The sequence below is a fragment of the Carassius carassius genome, chromosome 18 (assembly GCF_963082965.1).
Source record: "Carassius carassius chromosome 18, fCarCar2.1, whole genome shotgun sequence".
Classification (NCBI taxonomy): domain Eukaryota; kingdom Metazoa; phylum Chordata; class Actinopteri; order Cypriniformes; family Cyprinidae; genus Carassius; species Carassius carassius.
In genome coordinates this window covers 24,783,841-24,807,894 of record NC_081772.1, presented here as the reverse complement: position 1 = coordinate 24,807,894, position 24,054 = coordinate 24,783,841, and the positions used below count along the sequence as shown (strand labels likewise).

General features: G+C 40.2%; 2 protein-coding genes across 5 annotated transcripts in view; one reads left to right on the top strand and one right to left on the bottom strand.

Moving 5' to 3' along the window:
* Positions 1 to 16,654, top strand: part of LOC132092735 (AT-rich interactive domain-containing protein 1B-like) — a 76,006-nt gene extending 59,352 nt beyond the window's left edge. For 2 of the 4 annotated variants that reach the window (XM_059499099.1, XM_059499098.1), the window contains exons 8-22: positions 1,530 to 1,872; positions 3,338 to 3,478; positions 4,697 to 4,824; positions 6,029 to 6,135; positions 7,380 to 7,520; positions 7,826 to 8,035; positions 8,586 to 8,799; positions 10,692 to 10,830; positions 10,927 to 11,078; positions 11,538 to 11,670; positions 11,770 to 11,889; positions 11,969 to 12,047; positions 12,167 to 12,920; positions 13,003 to 13,133; positions 13,316 to 16,654. In XM_059499099.1, the coding sequence (XP_059355082.1) occupies positions 1,530 to 1,872; positions 3,338 to 3,478; positions 4,697 to 4,824; positions 6,029 to 6,135; positions 7,380 to 7,520; positions 7,826 to 8,035; positions 8,586 to 8,799; positions 10,692 to 10,830; positions 10,927 to 11,078; positions 11,538 to 11,670; positions 11,770 to 11,889; positions 11,969 to 12,047; positions 12,167 to 12,920; positions 13,003 to 13,133; positions 13,316 to 15,067 (4,544 nt within the window). In that variant the 3' untranslated portion in view covers positions 15,068 to 16,654. The remainder of the gene's footprint in view (positions 1 to 1,529; positions 1,873 to 3,337; positions 3,479 to 4,696; positions 4,825 to 6,028; positions 6,136 to 7,379; positions 7,521 to 7,825; positions 8,036 to 8,585; positions 8,800 to 10,691; positions 10,831 to 10,926; positions 11,079 to 11,537; positions 11,671 to 11,769; positions 11,890 to 11,968; positions 12,048 to 12,166; positions 12,921 to 13,002; positions 13,134 to 13,315) is intronic. The other 2 variants (XM_059499101.1, XM_059499100.1) reach the window with 1 other exon arrangement.
* Positions 16,655 to 17,136: 482 nt separating this feature from the next.
* On the bottom strand, positions 17,137 to 23,292 carry tmem242 (transmembrane protein 242). The gene is made up of 4 exons (XM_059499097.1): positions 23,148 to 23,292; positions 20,662 to 20,762; positions 17,539 to 17,676; positions 17,137 to 17,444 (listed from the first exon to the last, which is right to left on the bottom strand). The coding sequence occupies exons 1-4, from the start codon at positions 23,203 to 23,205 to the stop codon at positions 17,340 to 17,342; spliced, it is 402 nt and encodes a 133-aa protein (XP_059355080.1). The 5' UTR covers positions 23,206 to 23,292; the 3' UTR covers positions 17,137 to 17,339.
* Between the last annotated feature and the right edge of the window lie 762 nt (positions 23,293 to 24,054).

The window sequence follows — 24,054 nt, the reverse complement described above, 5'->3', positions numbered from 1 at the left end:
ATACACATCTTTATAATTCACAGCAGGCATCAGATTGTGTTCCCATGTCCCAACCCCTCTATGCCTCGCTCACAGCACTGTCAGAAGGGCAGCCGGCTGCATCCTTCACATTCATGGCACCTTTCCCTATTTTTCACCTGAGGGAATGTCGGGATTAACAGGGCTGGAGGAAAAGTCACCACAGTGTCTGACAGCAGTATGGCATTTCTGTGTAATTGGCATTGCTCCAGGTCCATGTCTACATCCTTGCAGGCTGGAGTGCCTGTCCTCCCCACCGTGAAGGAGCTTGTTAAGGGTCTCGATTCAGTGTTAACTACAGAATGGGGGCAAAAAGCCAGCATCCTCCAACCTGCTTCATGTGATTTTGGAAATACATTTTTAGTCCTTTTTTTACACTGGGAAAGAGGAAAACATGCCAAGACTCTCTGATTTCCACGGGGAACTCTTGAAAACCCGAATGAGCCAGAGAGTTCAACGTTTCGACAGCTTGAGGAGTGGAAATCCCAGTTCTAATTGTGACTGAAATGCTGCTTGGCAAAGTCTTCTTGCCAAGCAGCAATCTGGGTACGATTAAATTTATGCCCATTATGCACATCAGCATATTAGACTGAACTTCACGTGGTGAACATGATGTCTCGTCCCCTGAGAAAATTGACAACAGAAACTTGGCGTCCAGTGGGTGTCAGGCTGAACGTCCTCAGACTGTTGCTCTTGAAACATGTCATGAGGAGACATACTTCATTAACAGTGAACTCTCTAATGGCTTGCTGGGGCTTTGGTCCCACTAGTTTTGAAGAATGTCAATTTGGCTGAAATGTGTCCAGACTTCACTGCCTTCCAGTGCTCACCAACAAAGATCTGATCATTTGACTGCCTGAGAAGGAACGGTGAAAGAATATAATGATGTACTGTATGCAGAATTTAGACTTGCCTTCAAAAGTCAACATTAGATCGAAATGGACCCTATTTATTTTTTTCCTAAAATGAACACTCACTATTTATGCAACCTCATGTTGTTTCAAACGTGTATTATGTTCTTCTGTGGAATACAAAATTAGATAATTTTATGTGTAGCCTTTACATTGTGACTTGCTTTATGAACCTCCCAAGAGTGTCAACATAAAACTCCATATGGCTCACTGATCATTTTCAAGCATTCAAGCATTTCAAGCATATTTAAGCAATTTTGACAGTAAAATTGTGACTGCCAACCATGTTCTCATTTTGCACCATCCAGTGCATCAAAAAATACAATCCAATACAATCATGGTCATTCATTAAGGGACTCAAACTCTAAGGCCCCATCCACACGGAGAGGCGTTTAGCTGTATGTGCATAAATTTTGCATCATATAGATGTTTCGTCCACACAGATCTGGTGTTTTGGGAGAGTGAAACAGATATTTTTTTAAACTGGGTCCCAGAGTGGATAAATCTGAAAATGCCGCCCTTGCGTTTTCGTGTGGACAGCGAAATGTTTCTTGAGTTGCACTGTATTAGGGCTTTTACATTAGTCTTCTTTATTTTTAGGTAACTACCCACGCCCTCCTAACTATGGCGGAGCACCAGGTGCCAACTACAGTGGCCCTGGCCCAGGCATGGGCAACAGTCTTGGCATGAATGCCAGCAGTCCAATGCACGGGCAGGGTCCAGGGCAACCCTGTGGCTCTATGACCACGGCTCGAGGACCAGGGCATGCAGTTGGTGGCCGGCAGTACACAGCAGGCTCCAGCAGTGTGGCTCCAACATCTCCCAACATGCCTCAGTCTGCTGGCCCAGGAATGGGTCCACCTCCTGCCAACATCAGTCGCAAGCCCCACGAGAGTGGCCCTACATCTGCCCAGCAGAACCCAGTCCCCTCTGGACAGCCCAGGTAAATCAGAGCCCTCCTGCTAAACTAGAACAAGATGTCATATTTGGTCTAGGTTGCGTAAATAGTTAAAGGGATAGATTAACCAAAAATTTACATTTTGTCATTATATAATTGCCCTCAAGTTGTTCCATATTAATATGGTTTTCTTTCTCCTTTGAAACACAAATGAAGGTGTTTTGGTTACCATTGACTACCATTGAAATCACAATCACTGAGACAGTTCTCAATATATCTTATTTTATGTTCCACAGAAGAAACAATCATACAGGTTTATTTTTTTGTGTGAACTATCCTAAAAAATTAAACTTAAGAGTCAATAAATTCCATTTGGGGAAATCTGGTCAGTAATGAAAAAAAAAAACTATTTTTAAGTTGCACCAAATAAAGTTTTTTAAACCTGGACAAATACAATCAATATAATTTGGGGTTCCCCATTTAGATTGTTACGGCCAATACTGATTTCTTGTCACTTAATACCGATTCAGGTTCTGTTTTAGTTTATATCAGGAGCTTTTTTTTTTAATAACCAATTATGTAAGCTCACGGTCACAGTTAATTGAATTAAAATAATGCCAGCTGTTGCTTAGATCCTGTAGTTTATTTTTTGACAAAAACACTGTAGCTTGGTTAAACTGATGAACGGATAAGCAAACAGAAATGATTCATTATTTATTCAAAAACAAATGTTTTAATAAAAACAAGCAAGCAATAGATATTAAAAACCATAACCATGACACATTAAATACAAGCGTAATCAAACTTAATATGTCAGTTTTGCGTTTGTATTCATTATTATTTATTTTTAATGGCATTCCCCTCCTTTTCATTGGAGGTTGGTAGTATTGATTCCTCTTTTTTTGTTTTCCTGGAGTTTCAATGAGGGGAACATGTTCTCATGTGAGGCAAGAGTGGAGAGAGAACAGCAATGGACTGTATGGACTGATTTTGTATCACTAGTTCACCCCAAAATGGAAATAATGTAATTATTTGAAGTTGTTCCAAACCCGTATGAGTTTCTTTCTTCTGTTGAACATAAAAGAAGATATTTTGAAGAATGTGGGAAACCAAACAGTTATTGGTCCCCACTGATTTCCATAGGATGAAAAAATAGACTATGGAGGTTAATGGTGATTCATACAAGAAAGAATCACTTACAGGTTTGGAAATTTTTTGTTACACATTATTATTATTAAGTTGTCATGTTCACCATACCTTCCTGAAGCATCATGATTCAGAATGGTCCCCCTTTGTAACTTTTATGCATATTCAGTACGTCATTTTGCCTATGCCTCAGTTGTTGACTACTAATTGACAGTCTATTTTGGCAATAAGTCCCCAAATACTGCTAAAGGCGGCGTTTTGGACAGGGCCAAAAATGGAATTACTTAGTACACCTTTGAGTTGTCATTTCTGTTGAAAGTGAACAGGCACCAAGGAGACTCTAATGCTCTTCCCCCTGCACCAGGCCTCCCTTTGGCAGGTCCCCTGTATACCCTGGCCTGTCTGGGCCTCGGGGACGGCCAGCCTCCTTCCCTATCCCTCACCCCCATCACCCTCACTACAGTTCTGGGCAAGGCCTGGGGCAGCCTCACGCTGAGCTGTATGGGTAGGTTCAAGATGGTTCACCCCTGGCTGGATGGCTTTAGTCTGCTTGAGCCTGCTCGCATCCGCTAGAAACGACACAAGCCAAGCGCTCTGCATTCACCTCTCCTTTCTCCTCCACCATGGCTGTGTTGTACTCTGAGCATTTAAGAAAATCAATCCTAGTTTTTACACAGATAGGGGAAGCATCCTCTGGAGAGAACGGTCAGTAGGTTGGAGAACTGAGTGAAAGTGAAAGAGGAAAACTGCAAGTTTAAAGCAATAGTTAATCATAAAATAGAAATTCACAATTCATGGCTTTCTAAACCTGTATCCTGTTTTTTTTCTTCTTCTATGGATAACAAAAGGGGAATTTTTGAAGAATTTTTACACAGCACTTTTCCATTTAAAAAAACCCTGTCCCATTCCAAAATGGACAAAAAACACCATAAAGTACCATATGACTTGTGCACTAATTTCCATGTCAAAGCATTTTTAACCATGCATATAAACTGAACAGCTGGCCTCTGTTGATCTAAAATCTAAAATTGGCACATTTACAATGTCATAGGTTTGACGTCATATCTGCCAAAACAGCATTGGCTCTCACGTATGTAGAGAAATGGAGAAAAGGATTTGAGAGCTGTATATTTTCATTGAATAATGACTCAAATTTTAGTCTGTTTTCACATGAAGGAATCGCATGAAAACGTCATAAGACATAGATAGCAGAAAAGAGCTGTTTGAAGATGTTTAAAAAATTAGCTTGCATCTTCCATGAAAAATATATTAGCATATGAGTTTGGAGCAACATGGACTGATTTTTGTGTGTGCTTGTCCTTTAAGATATAATCAAACTGATTTTGAAACAGCAGCTCTCGTGTTTGACAGTGTGTGCAAAAACATTAGTTTTTAGCTAGTTAGAGTTCATGTGTGATCCGCAGATAACCGTCAGAGAAAATGTCATACGTGAAGACATGGATTGTTTCTTATTTAACACTAAACGTCTTATATAAGTGAAACATGGCATATAGACCACACAGGAATTACTTATTTTTCCTTTGTGTATTAATCGTGAATGTCTTAACCCCTATCTGCTATCCTTGCATATTTGTTGCTTGCCAGCTGGAAGAAAATAAAGAAGAGAATAAGTGTACTAACAACTTACCAATGTACTCTTCACATATTAAGCAGCCTCTTCAGCTTTGTTTGTGTCCTGATGTTTGTGTACTGTTGTCCATAGGCCAGGCGGGTATCAGGGTGGGTCCCACATGCTCGGGATGGGTCCTGGAGGCCCCTTCAACTCTCCACCGAGCAACAGTGCAGCCAGAATGACCCCTCAAGGACCGTCCTACAACACAATGCACACAGGTGTGTGTTTAGCATATTCATGAATTCATTCATGAATGAAGAATTTGAAGATGTGTAATCATTTTACAGCTCAATAGATTGGTGTCAGTAAGAATTTTTTGATGTTCTTGTTTCTTGATTCTCACTAAGCATAAGACATTTATTTGATTAAAAATATAGTAAGAACATTGATATTGTCAAAAATTATCACAATTTCAAATAACTATTTTAATATATTTTAGGGGTCGACCGATATATATCGCCAAGGCCGACATTCTGCATTTTTTTTTAAATATCGGCATTGGCCGATATGTTTTTCTGCTTAGCTGATGTGTTCGAGGCGGGACTTTTATTTTGACGGCACTAAAAGCAGCAACGCTTGAGCGCACACAATGCTCAAACACTCTCTCTTGTTCGTCGTTAACAGTTCTTTCTAATACGGATGGAAATATGTCTAATAATCAGATAGAACGGTTAAACAAAGGAATGAATGTATACAGAAAGTATTATAACGATTGCTTTTATATTAGGCCTATTAGTAATAGAAAGGCAAACATTATAATACTTTCTCATTTGCCGTCAGCATTAAGCAAATACACATTTATATAATTTAAACAAATCTTTGAATGACTAATAGACATTTAATTTCACAAACCTTGCAAACGTAGTCGAATCCAGCTGTTGACTAGTGTTTACTTCCTTTTTATTATATTTTTATTAAATATTTATTTATTTGTGAAAAAACCGTCATCTAAAGTATGTTTATTTTATACATTTATTTTTTAGTCCATTTTCAAATGATTTCAAATTTCTTAAATATTAATAATAATAATAATAATAAAAAAAATCATATCAGCTATCGGCCTCCCTGCTTTCCAAGATATCGGCATTGGCTGTCAAAAAACATATTTTTTTTCAGGATTCTTTGGTGGTTAGAAAAATGTAAAAGAACAACGTTTCTTTGAAATATAAATATGATAAAGCATTATAAATGTCTTTGACACTTTTTGTCAGTTTTATGCATTCATGCTGAGTAACTTGCTAAGTATTAATTTCTTTAAAAAAAAAACATACTCTAAAAGTTGAGCTGTAGTGTACATCAGTAATTCTGTTTCACAAAATACTTTATTTTTAGACATTATTTGAAGCTGGGAATTAGCATTGCACCAAGTTAAGACGTGCTGTTACAGAATAGATGCAGTCTCAGTGTCTGAATCTCCTGTAGGGCCCATGACAGGCTCAGGCGACAGCATGATGCCCACCGATCCCAAACTGAGAGCTGAGCACAAGGAGGAGGGCAGCACACCCACCACAGAGCCTCCTAAACCAAAGGTATGAACAGAGCCTTCTCCCTTTGACTCACTGAACATGTTCAGAAGATGCTAACAGAGAACTCTCCTAAACCTTCTCTGTTGCAGACTACATGTTACCACTGACCTTTGTTTTATCAATTACTTATAAAGTTGAATCACACTTTATAAGTTAATAACAACAACTCATTAAAGGTGAAAAAATATCTATTTTGGTCGGACATTGTGCCCTAACAAGGAGTGGTGTGATTAAATGTAAATGTAGTCTGGTTATACTCTAATAACTATAATAATGCAGATTACCAAAAATCCACCAAACTTAGATCTCCAATTTGCAAGCACATACATGTTTGATGGAGAACTAGCAGAAAATGAAAACCATTGACTTTTTTTTTCTAAATTGACATAGAATCAGATTGTGACCCAATTTCAGATTTCATGATCATTTTGTGAAGAATCTTAATCAAATTGTTGTGAGAGGAAAGATTTACACCCTACTGCTTGTAGTTCTTCTGTTTGCTCATTTTGTTATTTATACTCCCCAAATTGAGTGCTGAAAGTACTCGAATAGTGTTCCATTTCAATGTGTTATTCAGTAAACAGAGGAATATAATTCTCTCATGTGTCCCAGTGAGAACTCTTGTAAGCTCTGGAAGACCTTATTTCACAATTTTCTTCTGTATAACTCGTTCTTTCCAAGCCATTGCCCTTACTTTCATCAGAACTTCATTGTGTCATTAAGTTCAGCTTTCATTTGATTGGTTGAAATATGGCGCACCAGCAGAGCGTTCTCTCTGAACTCATCTATCCATTCTCGCTTCTGGATGTCATTTTTTTAGGGTTTTTTATTTCATCTGTAATTCATCGTGATGTTTTGTTTTGTCCCCTTACTGATTAGAGGGAAGTAGTTCTGTCACCTTAAATAATTCTTAAAGAATTCCCTCTGTTCTCATCCTGGTTCACAATAATCTCTATACTTTTTTTTTTACCTCATGGCATCATTCTGGAGCAGAGCAGATTTGTAATAAAGCATGTAGAAAACATCAGAACAAACAGAAGTGCCTTCAAACATTGATCTTTACGTCCTGTCCAGCAAGCTTCATATTTTTCCTATTTCTTCTGAATTTATTGTGTGTGTATGAAAAAGTTTCTGGTCTGGGAAAACTCTCTGGCTCATCATTTCGGTGGACAAGGAGTAAAAGTGATCTGAAATCTGTCCCTCCATTAAAGGTGTATGTGGGTTTCCCTATGTTTTCTCCATCACAGGACAACTACGGCTCTCAGTGTGTGTCCCAGCCTCCCACCCCGTCCCCTCTGTCCCCCAGCCCAGCTAGTCTGTCCTCTTATCAGGGGGACGACAGCGATAGCATTAGCAGCCCCGCCTGGCCAAAGAACCCCAGCAGCCCTGTAAGTGCCTCTCGCACCTTTGCCATCTTCTCTTTATTTCTTCTTCTGTGGTTATTTAAGTCTCCTGTTTGATGGTGTGAGCTGTTTAGACCTCAGATAGGATGTAATGAGACTTTCTCACTGTGACTCTCAAGTGGCCACCAGAAGATTTGTTCTCCTGTCCCCAGTTTCTTTTCAGCAATATCCAGTGTCAGGGAAGCTATTTTAAAACTGCTCATCGTAAGAATTTCAAGTACAGTGCAGCTAGTATTTTTTTATTTAAAAGATAAAAGCTTTTTACTCTCTTCTGTACTCATCCGCTCTAGAAACACAGCTCGGGGAACATGACAAACGAGAAGATCACACGGCTGTATGACTTGGGCTGTGAGCCGGAGAGGAGGGCATGGGTGGATCGCTACATCGCCTTCATGGAGGAGAGGGGCACGCCTGTCCTAAACCTGCCTTCAGTGGGCAAGAAGCCGCTGGATCTGTGCCGCCTCTACCTCTGTGTTCGAGAAATCGGAGGCTTGGCTATGGTGGGTGAAGTCCGGAAAGGCTCTTTTGGGTTCTGTGAGAGTACTGCTATGGGATCGTGCTGGGGTTTTGAAGGAGCAGAGCTTTGAAATGCATGTTAAAGAACGGCGAAACCTCTCATATCCGTCCTCATATCTGCCTCAACCATCAATCACAGACATCAAAGAACCAGAGCGGGGGGATTCACCGAGAATGCATTGCACCTGCTGATGGGGTTTTGTTTCGTTTTTTTTGCACGTGCTCTCTGCATTGTTTTAGCACCCTTTCGTTTACCACCAGCATTGTGTGGGCGGTAATAGCGCAATGCTTATTATGTCTGGCTAACATTGATGATGTTTGTGAATCCTGCGCATTCTATAATGAGCCTCATTTACATAGGAAAGAGCTATGTTTAAGCAAAAAACAATTATGGGTGAATTTATTTTAAGATGCAAATAGCGCCTAGTTATGTCAAACTGCTGGTGGCACATGAATCACAGGGTTAGATGGCGGAACTGCTTATGAGTTGATTGCATCTTGAATGGTTTTGATTGAAAATCTCTCCTCGAACAGGTAAATAAGAACAAGAAATGGAGAGAGCTGTCCACCCACCTGAATGTGGGGACATCCAGCAGCTCTGCCAGTTCCCTCAAGAAGCAGTACATCCAATACCTGTTCGCCTATGAGTGCAAGGTGGAGCGCGGAGAGGAGCCCCCACCTGATGTGTTCACTGTGGCAGAGAGCAAGAAGCAGCCGCAGCAGGCCAAGATCCAGCCACCTTCACCTGGTGAACAACTTTACAGTATTGCTATGGAGCGAAAATAAATAACTGTTAAGGCCTGTTCACACCAAGGATGCTAACAATAAAGAGAACAACAAAGATATAGTTCTAAAAATCGTTCTCAATATTAAAGAAAAAAGAGTCCACAGCACATCTGTAACGACAAAGGCACAGATAAATTATTGTTGGAATCACTTTACGAGCTCGAGAATTTCAAGCGGCAGACGAGCGTGCATGTTGTATGTAGTATGACGATACGCTGGTGGTGGACGCTAACATAGTTATCTTTATAGTTTTTCGTTCTTGGTGTGAACAGGCCTTTAGACTTCGAAAAGGAGGAGTATATCCATTAAATCACTGTTAACTAGGCTTCATGGGCTAATAAAGCCCAAGGATTCATGGTTTACAGTGATTTTAAAGTAGCTAATTGGTGTTTTTAGACAGGACACGGAGCAGAGCTAAAAGCCCCTTAAAAGCACAGTTTTAGTTGGTTAATTGCTTTAATAAAAATCTTTCTATATATCTGGCAAAGTTTAATAAAATAAACACAGAGCACCAAAAATATATTAATGAACATCACTATGGCATGCAAGCTTATTATAATCAAACAAACACCACAGCAACCACACAGCAGCAAGGTGGCAAAATCTGCCTGGGCAAAATTTCTATGAAATGTAATAGTGATGTTCTGGAGTATAACATTTTCATGCAATTCTTTTATTTAATCGCATCACTCGCATGTGGCTCTGGCCTGCCTTAGAATGAATTCTGAGCTATAAATATCTGACGGGTGATTGAGTCAAGCCGAGACGGACGGGGGAAGGGGTGAGAAAGAGAGCTGTCAAGTTGCTGGCTTAAGGATTCCCGTCCCCCCTCTTCCTAAGGGTAATGACTGATGATGTCACAGGAAAAGGGAGAGAGAGCTGTCAAACAGCAGGGGAGGAATTCCCTCCGAGAAGATTAATGGGGGAGAAGTGTGGGATAAAAACAAACGTGACCTCAGCCTGACCCCTCGCTCAATGCAGACCAGTGAGCCAGCACTCCCCCCCCCCCCTTCTCTCCCTCTCTCTCTACCGCCCTCTCCGACTCTCAGAATATGCGTAAGGTCATTGGCGGTCACACAGACTGTATGTGTTACAGCACAGCACCGCGTCTTGTTTACTTTCAGTGCTGAAAGACAATTGTGTGGCTGGAAGCAGATCAAGGCCATGTAAAGCAGACACTCTTTCATTCCCTCGTTTTTTAATTCTGCCCCGATTCTTTTTGTTCTCCACGCTGAAATCTTTTGAAGTACCTTTTACTGCTCTGAGCTGCGGAGGAAAATGCAAATTGGTTTTATTACTCTGCATCAACTGAGCCGTAGAAATTTCAGACGTTATTAGGATGGTGTCCTTTTATGCCATTGCATTTCTATGGAAATTAATAACTAGTTATTGGATTATGGAAATGCAATCTGGGGATTGTATGATTTTGGTTTCTTTCCCTTGAGCTTGGAAGAAGTGATTAGGACATTGTCATCTGCTCGTAGATTTATAAAATACCATTTAAGTGGAATCAGAATATTATTTCTTTTTTAAAAAAGGGGGTATTTTAAAATATTACACAAGCCGTTTTATATGTTTTAATGAGGCTTTAATATTATTTCAATTGTGGCAATATGCAGTTCATTGTTTCACTTGTGACAGGAATCAGTTTTGATTCAGGAATTGCTAAGCAGTTAAGAAATATTTCAATTTCATTATTCAATAAATTAAATGAAAAAAGAAATTATATGAATTTATTGCATTGCAAATTTAAGAAAGCATCGAAATGCTATTTTTTTTTCTTTTTTCACTCGCATTTTTATGCATGTAATAATTCCTTCATATAATGTACTTTGTTTCTGCTCTGTCCAACAGCAAACTCAGGCTCTCTTCAAGGGCCGCAGACTCCTCAATCTACAGGCAGCAGCACTATGACAGAGATGCCAGGAGACCTAAAGCCGCCAACACCAGCTACCACACCCCACGGACAAGTGACCCCTCAGCCAACTGGCAGGTGAGCTAAATTGGTGCATTATATTTGAATGTCTATTATTCATGTATGTGTGTCTATGTATTGATTCGTTGTCCTTGTTTTATACCATGTCTTTAGAAACAGTGGTGTTAGTGTTCAAGATCCGTTCTCTGAAAGCAGTGACCCAGCCTTTCAAAAGCGAGGCCCCATGCATGCAGGAGGCAGTGGAGATGCCAGCACTAGAATGCAGTTTGACACCAGTAAGGATCCCTATGGAGCTGCTAGGAAAGGTGTGTTGCTATTACAATTACCGCTTATGGGGCTGGTTTCACATTTCATCTGTCTGCTCACTGCTGCCTCCATGTGTCTTCCTTTTTTAAGAGATGTATTTCATTATTTTATTGGACACTGCTGCCATCTACTGTTTTGCAGGTTAAAACCAGCATGAAATAATGGCCTAGTTTACTTTTTAATCTTAAAAATACTAATACATGTTATGATAATTAATTATGATTCATTTCAGTCCTTTTTCTTTTACCATTTTTTACAAACTGGGATAAAGGGTCCATTTTGAACCTCTTTTCACAATCTAAAAAATACCCAGTGGATAAAAGTTATGACCTACATTTTAATGTCATCTTCAAAGAATATTCTGACACTGCAAATATGTTGTGGGTTGTGAATACTTTTTCATGGTTTTCACAATTTTTTAATTTTTCTTGCAGTTTAAAGTGTTAATTTGTTTTCAGGTTGCTCTGAGCCCTTTATGCCAGGGCAGATGCCAAGCAGCGGCATTCAGGAGATGTATCCACGTGGACCGCCCTCAGGCATGGGTATGGGCCCACGACCCCAGTACTCCTACAACCCTGGTTTTGAGAGGAGGTAAGCCAGAATATCTTAAAGTCAGTTTATTCACTGGATAAAAGCAGTGCAGAAATGAAAATCAGCATGTCAACCATTATTTTATGTATATTTTCACAGGCAAGAGCATGTCATGGGTCCAGAGGGGGGAATTGGCCCCCCTGGAAATCAGAACAACATGGTGCTTTCCAACAGTGATCCCAGCATGTTCTCAGGCAGTAGATACGCCTCTCATCAGAGGTAAGATATGACTGCTGTTGACTATGAGAATGTATTTAGTGTGTAGAGCTATAGTATAATATTTTCTGTTTTGCTGTAGACATGGACATGACGGCTATGGGCAGCAGTACCCTCACAGTATGCCATATGGTGCACATGGGATGTATGCCCAACAGCAGGTCAGACATCAAATGTGATCAAATTTCATCTCTCTTTGTGTTTGCGATGACATTCCACCATTTCATTTTGGTAAATATTTGTGATTACTGCACTATTTTAACGTTATTTACTTTTGCAGGGTTATAAGCGGCCTGGGGAAGGGATGTACGGCCCTCCTGCTAAGCGCCATGAGAGTGAAGCCTATGGTATGCAGTACGGTGGCCAGCAGCCTGACATGTATAGCCAATATGGTTACCCAGAGCGTAGGCCCATGCAAAGCCCCTTCTCCTATCCATATGGACGTGATCGCATGCAGCCAGTTGGGCAGGGACCTCCTCAGCACAGCATGATGAGTGGTAGACCACCCCCAACCTCCAACTCCAGCAGTGGGCCTCAGGGGAACATGTGGCACACCAGACATGACATGAGTTACCATTATCCCGGCCGGCAGGGCCATGGGCCCCCCTACCCCTCCATGAGCCGTGGAGATGATCCAGAAGTCAGGGCCAGTCAGGACAGTCAGTGGCCTGGTCAGCGTCAATCCCCCTACCCCCCACCACACTCTTCGTCCTCCAGCTCCATGCCCCCCATGGCAAGCCGGCAACCACCTTCTTCCTATCAATCTCCTCCAGCCATGCCAAACCATATCTCTCGAGTCCCAAGCCCTGCACCGTTCCCTCGGTCTGTGGGTGGTGCTATGTCACCCAATAAGGCTCATATGATGGCCTCTATGAAGCAGATGCAAAAGCCAGGTGGCCCAAGCTCTCAAAGTGGTGGTCTTCCTGGGCAAGGCTTCCCAGCAATCCATCGGGAGGTCACTTACCCATTAGACTCCGTGGAGGGAACACAGCCTCAGCTTAAACCCCGCCGAAGGTTAACATCCAAAGAAATCGGTAAGAAGCTCTCTTCCAGTGATAAACAACTTCTAAATGATATGGTTATGACAAGGTTTTAACCGTGCTCTTGAATCTTAAGGCACACCAGAGGCTTGGCGTGTAATGATGTCCCTGAAGTCTGGTTTGCTTGCTGAGAGCACATGGGCGCTAGACACAATAAACATCTTGCTATATGATGACAACACAGTGTCTTCCTTTGGCCTATCTCAGGTAAGTGTGTACCAGGCACAAATGGGTTGTAAAGCTTGGGTTCAGAGGGCAGGAAATGATTGCAAATGTCTTACGTGCTTTTGAAATTTTGTGGTCGTATTTTTATAGCAGTTTCTGAGAAATGATTGGTGTATATACTTTGATAATGAATGTATTGGGTTTTGTGTCTTTTCCTTGTCTAGATGCCCGGTTTCTTGGAGCTCATTGTTGAATATTTCAGAAGGTGCTTAATAGAGATCTTCGGGATCCTTGAGGAATATGAAGTCGGAACAGAGGGTCAGAAAACTCTTCTTGGTCCATGTTCGGAACCCACAGAAAAAGAGAAACCTTGCAATCAAGACCTAAAAAGCCAATCCAATACAGAACAGGTGGAGAGATTAGATGTGGAGCCTGAGAAACCTCAGCCCAGCAGCTTACAAGCGGTACTTAATATGGAGAAAATGGAAGACTCTGCAGAAGGTAAGGCAGACGAAAAAAACACTGGTAAAGAACCATGTACTCCAGTGGAGCCTAGACCCAAGCAAGCCAGTAAGTATGACAGACTCCCAGTGAAAGTTGAGGAGAGAGAGGCTGTGGCTGATTGTGTGGAGGATCGATCAGAACTGCTAGGCCTGGCGGGGGAGTTCACCAGCGGGCTTCTGCATTGGAAAGCAGGCGGAGGGGACTCTACTATCCACATCCAGACCCATTTCGAGAGACATAGGGAAGAAGAACAGAAGCCTTCAGAGAATCAGGAAGGTGTACAGGCTCCTGGAAAAGAAGCAGTTGAAGAGGAGAATGGGAGGGAAGAGGAACTGAAAAGAGAAATTCCAGGGCCCTCAGAGGTAAACTTGCCAGCAACTTTGGATGACATGCTAAGTTCTCGTCAAGGGTCCCTATCAGAGGGTGAAACTCAGACATTCTCCTTCCGCAACAGAGAGAAACAGAGCAGCATTACTTTGCTGGAAGATGAGCCCCGATGCCGGGATGAAGCACCCCTTTCGATTGCCGAGGGCTGGCAGGATGAGTTGGCCAAGCGCTGCATCTGTGTGTCCAATATCATTCGTGGACTCTCTTTTGTCCCGGGCAATGACAGCGAATTGGCTCGGCACCCAGGCTTGGTGCTCATTCTTGGGAAACTTGTGCTTCTGCACCATGAGCATCCTAAAAGAAAAAGGATGCCACCTACCTACCAGCGAGAGGAAGAGCGAGGACTGGCTTGCAGCAAGGACGAATGGTGGTGGGACTGCCTTGGTGCCTTGCGTGAGAACACCTTGGTCACACTTGCCAACATTTCAGGACAGCTAGACCTGTCTATCTATCCGGAAAGTATCTGCCTTCCAATTCTGGATGGGCTTCTCCACTGGATGGTGTGCCCTTCGGCTGAGGCCCAGGACCCCTTTTGCACGGCAAATGGCTTCTCCTCGCTCACACCACAGAGGCTGGTGCTGGAGTGTCTGTGTAAACTGAGTATCCAAGACTCTAATGTTGACCTTCTGCTGGCCACGCCTCCTTTTAGCAGACAGGATTTCCTCTTTTCCACATTAGTGAGGCATGTTGGTGAACGAAAGAGTCAGGTGTGCCGCGAGATGGCCGTAGCCGTTCTCTCCAATCTTGCACAGGGTGATCCAACAGCTGCCCGAGCCATTGCCCTGCAGAAGGGCAGTGTGGGAGCCTTGATAAATTTCCTAGAGGACAGTGTTGCCATGGCACAGTATCAGCAGAGCCCTCATAGTCTCTTGCACATGGGACACTCCACCCATCCTGAGCCGCCTAGCATCAACATGATGTGCCGGGCCGCCAAAGCCCTGCTGGCCATGGCCCAAGTGGAGGAGAACAGGCCTGAGTTTGTGCTCTATGAGAGCAGGCTTCTTGATATCTCGCTGTCCTCCGTGCTGAACTCTGGTGTGGCGGCCGTCCTTTGTGAGGTACTGTTTAAGCTCGGCCGCTCGTGACAGCAACAAAAGAGCGGGAGCCTAGAGTGCTATCATGGGAACATACAGTACGGCTGAGCTGAGCCACAGAGATCACACAGAACTGTCGGTGTTATATTTTTATTTAAGGAACAGAACACAAACAAAAATCGTTTTTACATACAAATGAATATATAGAGAATATATATAGATCCTCTGTCCCATTTCCCAGTTTTCATTTTGGATTTTTAAATGATTTTAATACAGATATTTAATACTTGGTCTTTGTTTTTGTTTTCTATTCTTTTTTTTTTATTTGTTTCGTCTTGTTTCATGTGTATTTTCTTTCATTTGTTTTAACCAAAGTTGGCATCTGATACCGTTAGTTTTTAGAGTATTTTGCTCTCAGAATGTTCTTAATTGTTTTGATGCATTTGTTTTCCTGTGGGACTCTGTTTATTCGGGGAATGCAGATTTATTTAAATTGTGAGACATGTTGTAGATAGAATTTCTCTTGCAATGTGTTGCGATAAAAGAACAAAAACCAAAAAAAAAAGGAAAAAAAAGATTTTACATGTATACAGCTCTGAAAAAAAGCATTGTGCAATAGATTTAGCTTGCTCAGAGGGGAGATGATGAAATGTGAATGACCACAGGCAATGTTCTGATCTGACCACCAGTATTGCACTGTTTCACCACACCAGTATCTGAGGGTCAAGCGAGTGTTGGTTCTAAACTGACTTGCTTCCATATTAGTGCAGCCACAGAGGGTCCCTCTCTCTGACGGCGAACTCAAAAGTGCTTCGGTTACCCCTCTTCTCTATTCTATATCCATGGGTCGATTTGTATATAGGAACTGTACATTAAATGGGCCCCTTTTCACTCCCCCCCCCCCCCCCCCCTCCAAGAGATGTGGTATTATACAAAGTGAGTAGTTTATGCTACATGCTATTGACATTTTGCAAATTATTATAAAGTCATTGTTTTCAGGTGAGGAGAGTCTTGAAACATGTAATGGGCTGTTCACACAGGACGGGTTCTTGCATTTGATCTTTTCTATTTTTATTTAACTGTTGGTCATATGTGCACATGCCCAACAGACATCTTTGGTGGTTTGTGATGCACCTTGCTTGTTCTTGGTGTCTTTCAAGACGCCATTGAAGTTGAAATGCATATTTTGAAATGCTGCACAGCAGAAAAATTGTCGGTTTTACAACAATGGACCATTCAGATGAATTTGGGTGCTAAAAAAGCATCTTCAGTGGATCGAGCATGTATATTAGCAACTGTAAACGGGAACGCATAAATGCACCTTTTCCGTTGCGTCCAGCTGTTTTTAGTGCAATAATTTGTCCTGTGTGAATGCCCCCCAAAGACCTTCCTATATGTGTGACAGAGATAGCAGTGGCTCCCTCTAATGGCCTTAGATTTTGGAAATTACAGGCTAACTGAAAGACGTCTGATGGAATAAATGTAATTCAATGTGAAAGTTACCCCAAAATGACAAAATATGTACTCTTTATGTAAGCTCTTTTTGCTCTATATGATTTGATGACCATTGTTTATTCAGTATAAAGTCTTTATACATGTTCCACATGTTAAAAGTAAATGTACATGAAATTTGGTTGAGCACTGTGAACGTTGTTTTTCAGTGTTGTTAATTTTTTCACGTCAAAGTGCCCAGAAAAAAAACCTAACCATGTATATCCTCAATACTGTAATATTTAAAAAGCAAAAAACTGAGTTCCCTGGCAGTTAAAGTTGATGGGTATGTTTTGTCCTGTCACACTCACTCTGAGTGTCGTTCTGTAGCTTATCTTTTTTTTTAACTGCTTTTCAGAGACGGCTTAAAAACAACTTGCGCAGAGCATTACAAGATGCTTTTATTAGACCTTGTCATCACATGATGCTACTTTTGTGACACAGTGGCTGCTTTAGTTTGATATTTAATGTATAAACACCACCAGCCAAAGGGCAGTTATATTATTTGCTAGGCCCCCACAAAAATGCGAAAATAGTACAGTACATACAAACATAAAACTTCCACACTTGTGACTGCAAGTTCAAGAGTCCAAGTCTTGTGGCTCGGGCTGTGAAAAATCCAGTGTGGCACAAGAAATTGAGACAAAGAACCACATTGAATTGTCCAGGCCTTCATCGAGGCATTTTCCAGTGCTGTGAACTCAAACTTGATACTGGATCTAAAATTGGCTGATTGAACCGACTGGTTGCCTCACACCTGACCAGGCTGACCATCCGATTAATAATACTTCCAAGCAGTCAGTTTAGGCTGTGCATTCTTGATAATAGTTTCTCATTTTGACTTAAAGATGGAATTCCAATCAAATGGAGCGGAATCCTCTTCATTTTTGGGCACGGAGGGGAAAATGGACTGCATTTTCTGACGAAATTCCTTCAGCTGCAATAGAGAAATGATTTATATCAAAGAATTGTAGAAGTAGGTGAAAGTGGGCACATGGCATCTAAAAGCATCACTTTAAGCAGGTACGCACGCTGTGGACGCCTAGAGCCTTCCAAATGGTGAAGCTCAGGAGACCAACTCCACACCAGGCGTACAGGGAACCCCATCCCAACGCTCGCAACGCTAATGACGCACCGCTTTCTGGCACCGCAGCAGTTCCTATCACACCCTGAGCACATCAAGAGAAAGAAACGGTCATTTACTGCAAATATTGTGCTAAAAAATTTGGTTCAGTATGCTTAGACTTATATAAGCTACAAATGTATAATACTAAATACTACTTTGGGTCGAGTGAGGAACATGAGGAAGGACCTTGATTTGATCTATCAGGCTTTAATTAGATCAAGGAAATTGAGAATTAATTGATTCATAACAACATCCGAACAGGAAGTCATTATAAAGGAAGAACACGGCTTTGTTTTGGAAAAAGATTCCGCAAACATTTCGTTTTTCTTTCTTTGCAGTAACACACCGATTACATTTTCACAAAACCAAAGCAGCATTCAAAAGTGTTAAAAAGTAAATGGGGTCCATTTTGATTTAGTCTTGAATTAAAGGACTGAGCCTCATTGAACCCCATTTTTTCACAGATTTCAAGAGTAAAAAGCCTCAAACGCAATTAAAATCATAATATTCTTCCTCCAAAATATTCATTCAATCATTGCTCATAGAGGAAAAAATACAGTTGCGTTGGTGTACAAGTATCATATACAGGTATGCATTTAATTCTTCAGAAATGATGTAAAATACAGGTTTTTACAAATACAAAATTTAAGCTCTACAACAAATCATTTAAATGCAACTATTCAGAACAGAACAAAAAAAACATTATAAACTATTACTTATAAATACCAGACACAAACTAATTTAAAGAGAATCAAACTACTGAAAGTTTTTTAAAGTAATGTATTTATGAATTACACAAAATAAGATCAGAAACATAGTTTAATAAGAAAGTAAATGGGGACCGTTTCGATTTCATGTTGACTGTAGCCACTAAGTAGTTTGTGTACAAGTCTCAAACAGATGCAGCCACCGCTAATGACATTAACTGGTTTAATCTGATTTAGTGTTTTTAGTGCTCTACGTATTAGATTTGCTGTTATTAAAGCTTACACTGTAGCAGCCATCGAGGAACATGCTCTAGAAACAGTAATAATGAAAACTTGACCGCCAAAGATACTGATATAATCATTTAAATAAATTATTTATACATTTTGTATTGAGATTATATAGGAGGCCTATATAGTGAATTTGCCTCTTTTTTCTTTTTTTACATTTTCTGAAAATAAAATAATAATTTTGAGTACTACTTGCCTATGCAAAACTGCCGCCCCAATAATATGATGCTACTCTGTCCACTCTTAAAGGGATAGTTCACCCAAAAATGAAAAATATCATCATTTACTCAACCTCATGTTCTTCCAAACCTTTGCTTAGTTGCTTTCTTATGTTGAACATAAAAGAAGATCTTCTGAAGACTGCTGGTAATCAAACAGTTGGTGGTTCCCATTGACTTTCATAGTATTTATTTTCTTACTATAGAAGTCAATGGCCACCATATCTTCTTTTATGTTCAACATAAGAAAGCAACTAATACAGGTTTGGAACAACATGAGTGAGTAAATGATGACAATTTTCATTTTTGGGTTAACTGTGCCTTTAAATTTGTATGATATATATGACTCGAGTCCCTCCATCAGTGTAAGCTTATGGGAGCTTTCTGTCTGCCTGGCAAAATCTGCAAGTCTAATCACTTAGGGAAAGAAAACTATAAAGTAATCTTCAACAAGCCACACATTTTGAGGTATCATACATGTGCATTTCACAGTCACTTTGGGACAAGTTGATACTGTGCCGAAGCGATTCTGCCCTGAGAGGACATAACAAGTCTAGTCAAGTGATTTGTCATTAAAGGAACTGAGCAAGACATATGATCCGCCGCGTCACTGACCTCAAATTGGATTTAGCCACTTAAAAAGCATTTTTGGCAAGATGCGTGTTTACTGATGTGGCCTAAAAATATCAGAACAAAAGAGGCCACTGTTCATCTCTGAGTTTATGTTCAAAATAAGTTCGATGTCAGCATTTAGGTGTCTAATTCTGTGAAGTTAGCAGACATGAGCCAGCCATGCTCTACTGATTAAATCAATACCAGAACAGAAAACAGCTTCCAAGATCAAGAAAGAGATTTATTTCTGTAAGAGGAGGACTACAATGCCACATTTTCAATATATATTTTCTGACAAATATTGCTATTGCAATATGAACTGAGACCAGATAAACAGCTCATATTTTGCTCACATTCTGAAATAAGATTCTTTTTATAGCAGATAATAATAATTAAAATGTTTCATTGAATGCCACTTAATAATGACAGTTTCACTTTTAATTGATACTTTAAGAACAATGTCGAGTTGACCATTACTGTTAATAATAAGAAGAATTTTTATTCTAATTAATTGCGAGTCACAGTCAAGATATATTTAACCGTTGACTTGAACATTCTAGCTGATAACAATAATAATAATAGGATTTTTTTACTCCACTTAACTGTGACAGGGTCACTTTTTTTAGAATACTGTTAAGTGTAATATTTTCTGTTGATAAAAATAACAACATGATAACATAATTTTCTTTATTGTTATTAATTAAGACACTTTATAATAAGGTTCATTAGTTTACGACATTAGAAAACATGGCCTAAGCATGAACAATACAGCATTTATTAATCTTAGTTAATTTCAACATTTAGTAATGCATTATTAAAATCAAAAGTTAAGCTATATAACATTAGTTAAAGCACTGTGAATTAACATGAGCGACTAGTTTCATTAACAAATATTAATAAATACTGTTATAACTGTAGTTCATTGTTCATCATGGTAGTTAAAAATTAACGACATTAACTAAAGGAACCTTATTGTAAAGTGTTACCCATTTTTTAATTTACACTTTTTTTTGGAACACTATCAAATTATTCTTGAAACAAACAAACAACAAAAAAATAATAATAATAATATTAAAAAAAACTATTTTACAACAGAAATTCTATTTCTGGTATGATTTCTTTGCTTTTTTATGTGGAAAACCCAAAGGAAATCCCCTGATTTCGAGAGTGGAGTTAGTACTGGACTGTAGAAAATCTTGATACCTTATTAAACCAGTCGGGACTCTTCTTCTTAGCCATGGCAAGGGTGGAACCGAACCCTGCGATCATACCCGCTGTGGCCACAGAAGTGAGGAAAACACCACCTGAATAAAAGGACCATAAACAACACACCGAGGTGAACATTTTAAAGGAACGTCTGGACATTAATATATCACTGACAAATGTTTAGAGCCACTGGATTAACAACAGAAGGAATTATGTACTACAACTGAAGAGTTTGTTCCAAAAATACATAAACATCCACACACAATGGCCTCTGAACTTGGTCAATACTAATCTTATATCCAGGTAATGGATTAAAAATACATTCATCAGTCACCGCTCCCAAAATGAATTCAACAGGTCATCTTGTTAATGCTATAAATTAATTGCAGCAATAAAAGAAAATTTAATCATGAACAAGAACATGAACAACATCACATTAGAAAATCTAAAATGACATTTCGCTTACATTCAACTTCCAAAAGTGCATTAATCTCTGCCATTTTACATTCATTTAGTTGAATAGTGCCATGTGCTGTATTAACAAAAACATAAATGGCATTAATAAAAACACCGACAAGCTACGCAATATCGCATTCATAATGGAATGAGATTCATCTAATGTACGCGGTTCTGTATTAAATGCATCTGAATCATTTCCACATGAAAGCAGGTGATGTAGATTTACTGGTACTATTAATCAGAACTGGCTTTACTGATGAGATGCACATGACAATCACATGCGATTTATCATGCAGCTCTTATTTGTTGATCATAAAGTACAAAGTAGACGAGGAAAACTAGGATGCTGGGTGTATTCAAAGTGCAGCCATTACAGTCTAGAATACGGGGAATGGTACGCTGTGATTGGTTGTTACTGGTTGGTTGAGCAGATATATCGCGTATAAAAAAAAAAAAAAAAGGAGACTGCGTTTGTAACGGTTTGGAAAAAATAGGGAGAAAACATAGATACAATACTGATTTTGGGGGAAACTCGATTTAAAGGCGTCATATGATGCTTTTTAAAAATAATAATAGAATATGTTGACATGCTTTAATGTTAAAAAAAAAAACACATTATTTTTCAAATACTGTACATTATTGTAGGTCCTCTATGCCCCGCCTCTCTCAAATGTGTCTTTTTCTACAAATCTCCCTCCTTCTGACAAGTGCAGCCTGCTCTGATTGGCCAGCTGACCCAGTGCATTGTGATTGGCCGAACACTGCAAGCACTCGTCGGAAATGTAACTCCCCTTTCCATAATCGCAAGATTCATCTTTCAAAATAAATGTAGAGACAGTTAACAATGTCCTTAGTTTTACCATCAGTTCAAGCCGAAAGAGGGACAGAGTGGTGTGACAGACACAGTGATGAAGCTCGTATGTGTTTCAGTACACAAGCCACGGACGGATAACACAGCTGACTACTGACTTACTGAGGTTGTGTGAACATTTGGGCAGCATTACACAAATATTTCCACATAGTGATGTAGAGATGTGGGGGTGTGTTTGAACGAGCCATTTTAGGGGGGTGTGGCAGAGTCTTATATCTTTGGATTTGAGACGTTAGTCTTTGCAACTTTACAGATGCACCAAGAGCTTGTAACACTCCAAAGAGAAAGGAAAATTTTAAATCGCATCATATGACCCCTTTTTAAAAAAAAAGGGCACTTCCCATGAAGCATTGGGATTTATATACCGTAATTCATTGTATCACTATCCCAATAGAAAAATGAATGGGGAAAAAACAAGACATCTGTTAAATTGGGTGGTAAATGTATTTGATACTAATAACATCAACAAATTAACTAAACAGTTGAGAAGAAAAAAAACACTGACATTGTTACCTAGAATTTAACTCATGGGTTAGACTTTGCCATAATATACCATTTTAATAACTTATTTATGAAATAAATGCTGATAATGCACTTTTGTAGAATGAAGCGAATGTGGACTTTATTGTGAATGTCATACGCCATATGACGTTTAACATTTAGATCCATGTTTCTGATTTAAAGTGCGATTAATAAGGTCAGTTAACCTAAGGAGTGATGTCGACGAATAATTCATAAAAGTCGTGCAGATTCATAGCCATTAGTGAAAAAGTGAAAGTGAAGTGACATTCAGCCAAGTACGGTGACCCATACTCAGAATTTGTGCTCTGCATTTAACCCATCCGAAATGCACACACACAGAGCAGTGGACACACACACACACACACACACTGTGAGCACACACCCGGAGCAGTGGGCAGCCATTTATGCTGCGGCGCCCGGGGAGCAGTTGGGGGTTCGATGCCTTGCTCAAGGGCACCTAAGTCGTGGTATTGAAGGTGGAGAGAGAACTGTACATGCACTCCCCCCACCCACAATTCCTGCCGGCCCGGGACTCGAACTCACAACCTTTCGATTGGGAGTCCGACTCTCTAACCATTAGGCCACGACTTCCCTAAAGTCCTACCGCATATTCTATCGAAATACATCAAACCTTTAATCAGGTGAGATTTGTCCTCGGTGTCGCTCGCGCTCGTCTGCTCCACTGACATCTTGAGCGGGTCCGACTCACACAGACGCCCGCTGGAAACACCGGCAGGCGGAACCTTTCATATCACAGAAAGAAATAGTGGATTGGATGGACACCAACTTGTCTCTATAATTGAGACTCGATTACAAGAATAAAATCCCCATTAAATTCAAATAATGTTAGAGTAACAAGTTGTGCGGATGGTACAGTTCAGTTTCTATATGTACTATGTTTTTCGTCATGATAAAACCTCTTTAAACTCATAATAATGCGAAATGATATGGAACTAGGCATGTGTCGGTAAGTAAGAGGAGGACTGAGATTCCGTCGATCAGTCCGGCTGTGTGTTAAAGCGGAGTGAACCCTATCTAGACAGCATTCAGGATATCATCATCACAGACTGAGAGTTTTGAATGTTCATGTTGTTAGATTTTACTGTTATTTGTATATGTTAAGTATTTTTCTAGATAGTTAGCATGTGTTTTTATTGATGCTATAACATAAGCACAAAAAAGTGCTTATTGCTGTCTATTTAGTCGACTTGTTCACTCTGTCTTGAGACAAACAAACAAAGCGGTTCACTCAGTTTTGAAAAATGCATGCCTCCGAAAAGAATGTGTCTTTTGAGATGCTCACGTGGTTTTGAGGCACATAACCGAAATGATGACTAGGTTTTAAGAGAGCTGTGCAGGCAGCTCAGTTTGTTCTGTTTTGAGCACACCCAGCATTGCTGTCTACATAGAGAGCTCGCTGTGGTTTGAGACGTCATCGTGTGCTGTGAGCTCATGCAGTTCACTCGGTGATCTACTCCATCCACATCCTGCACACAGCGATCCTCTCCTTCATCATCATCATCTTCATCGATATAGAT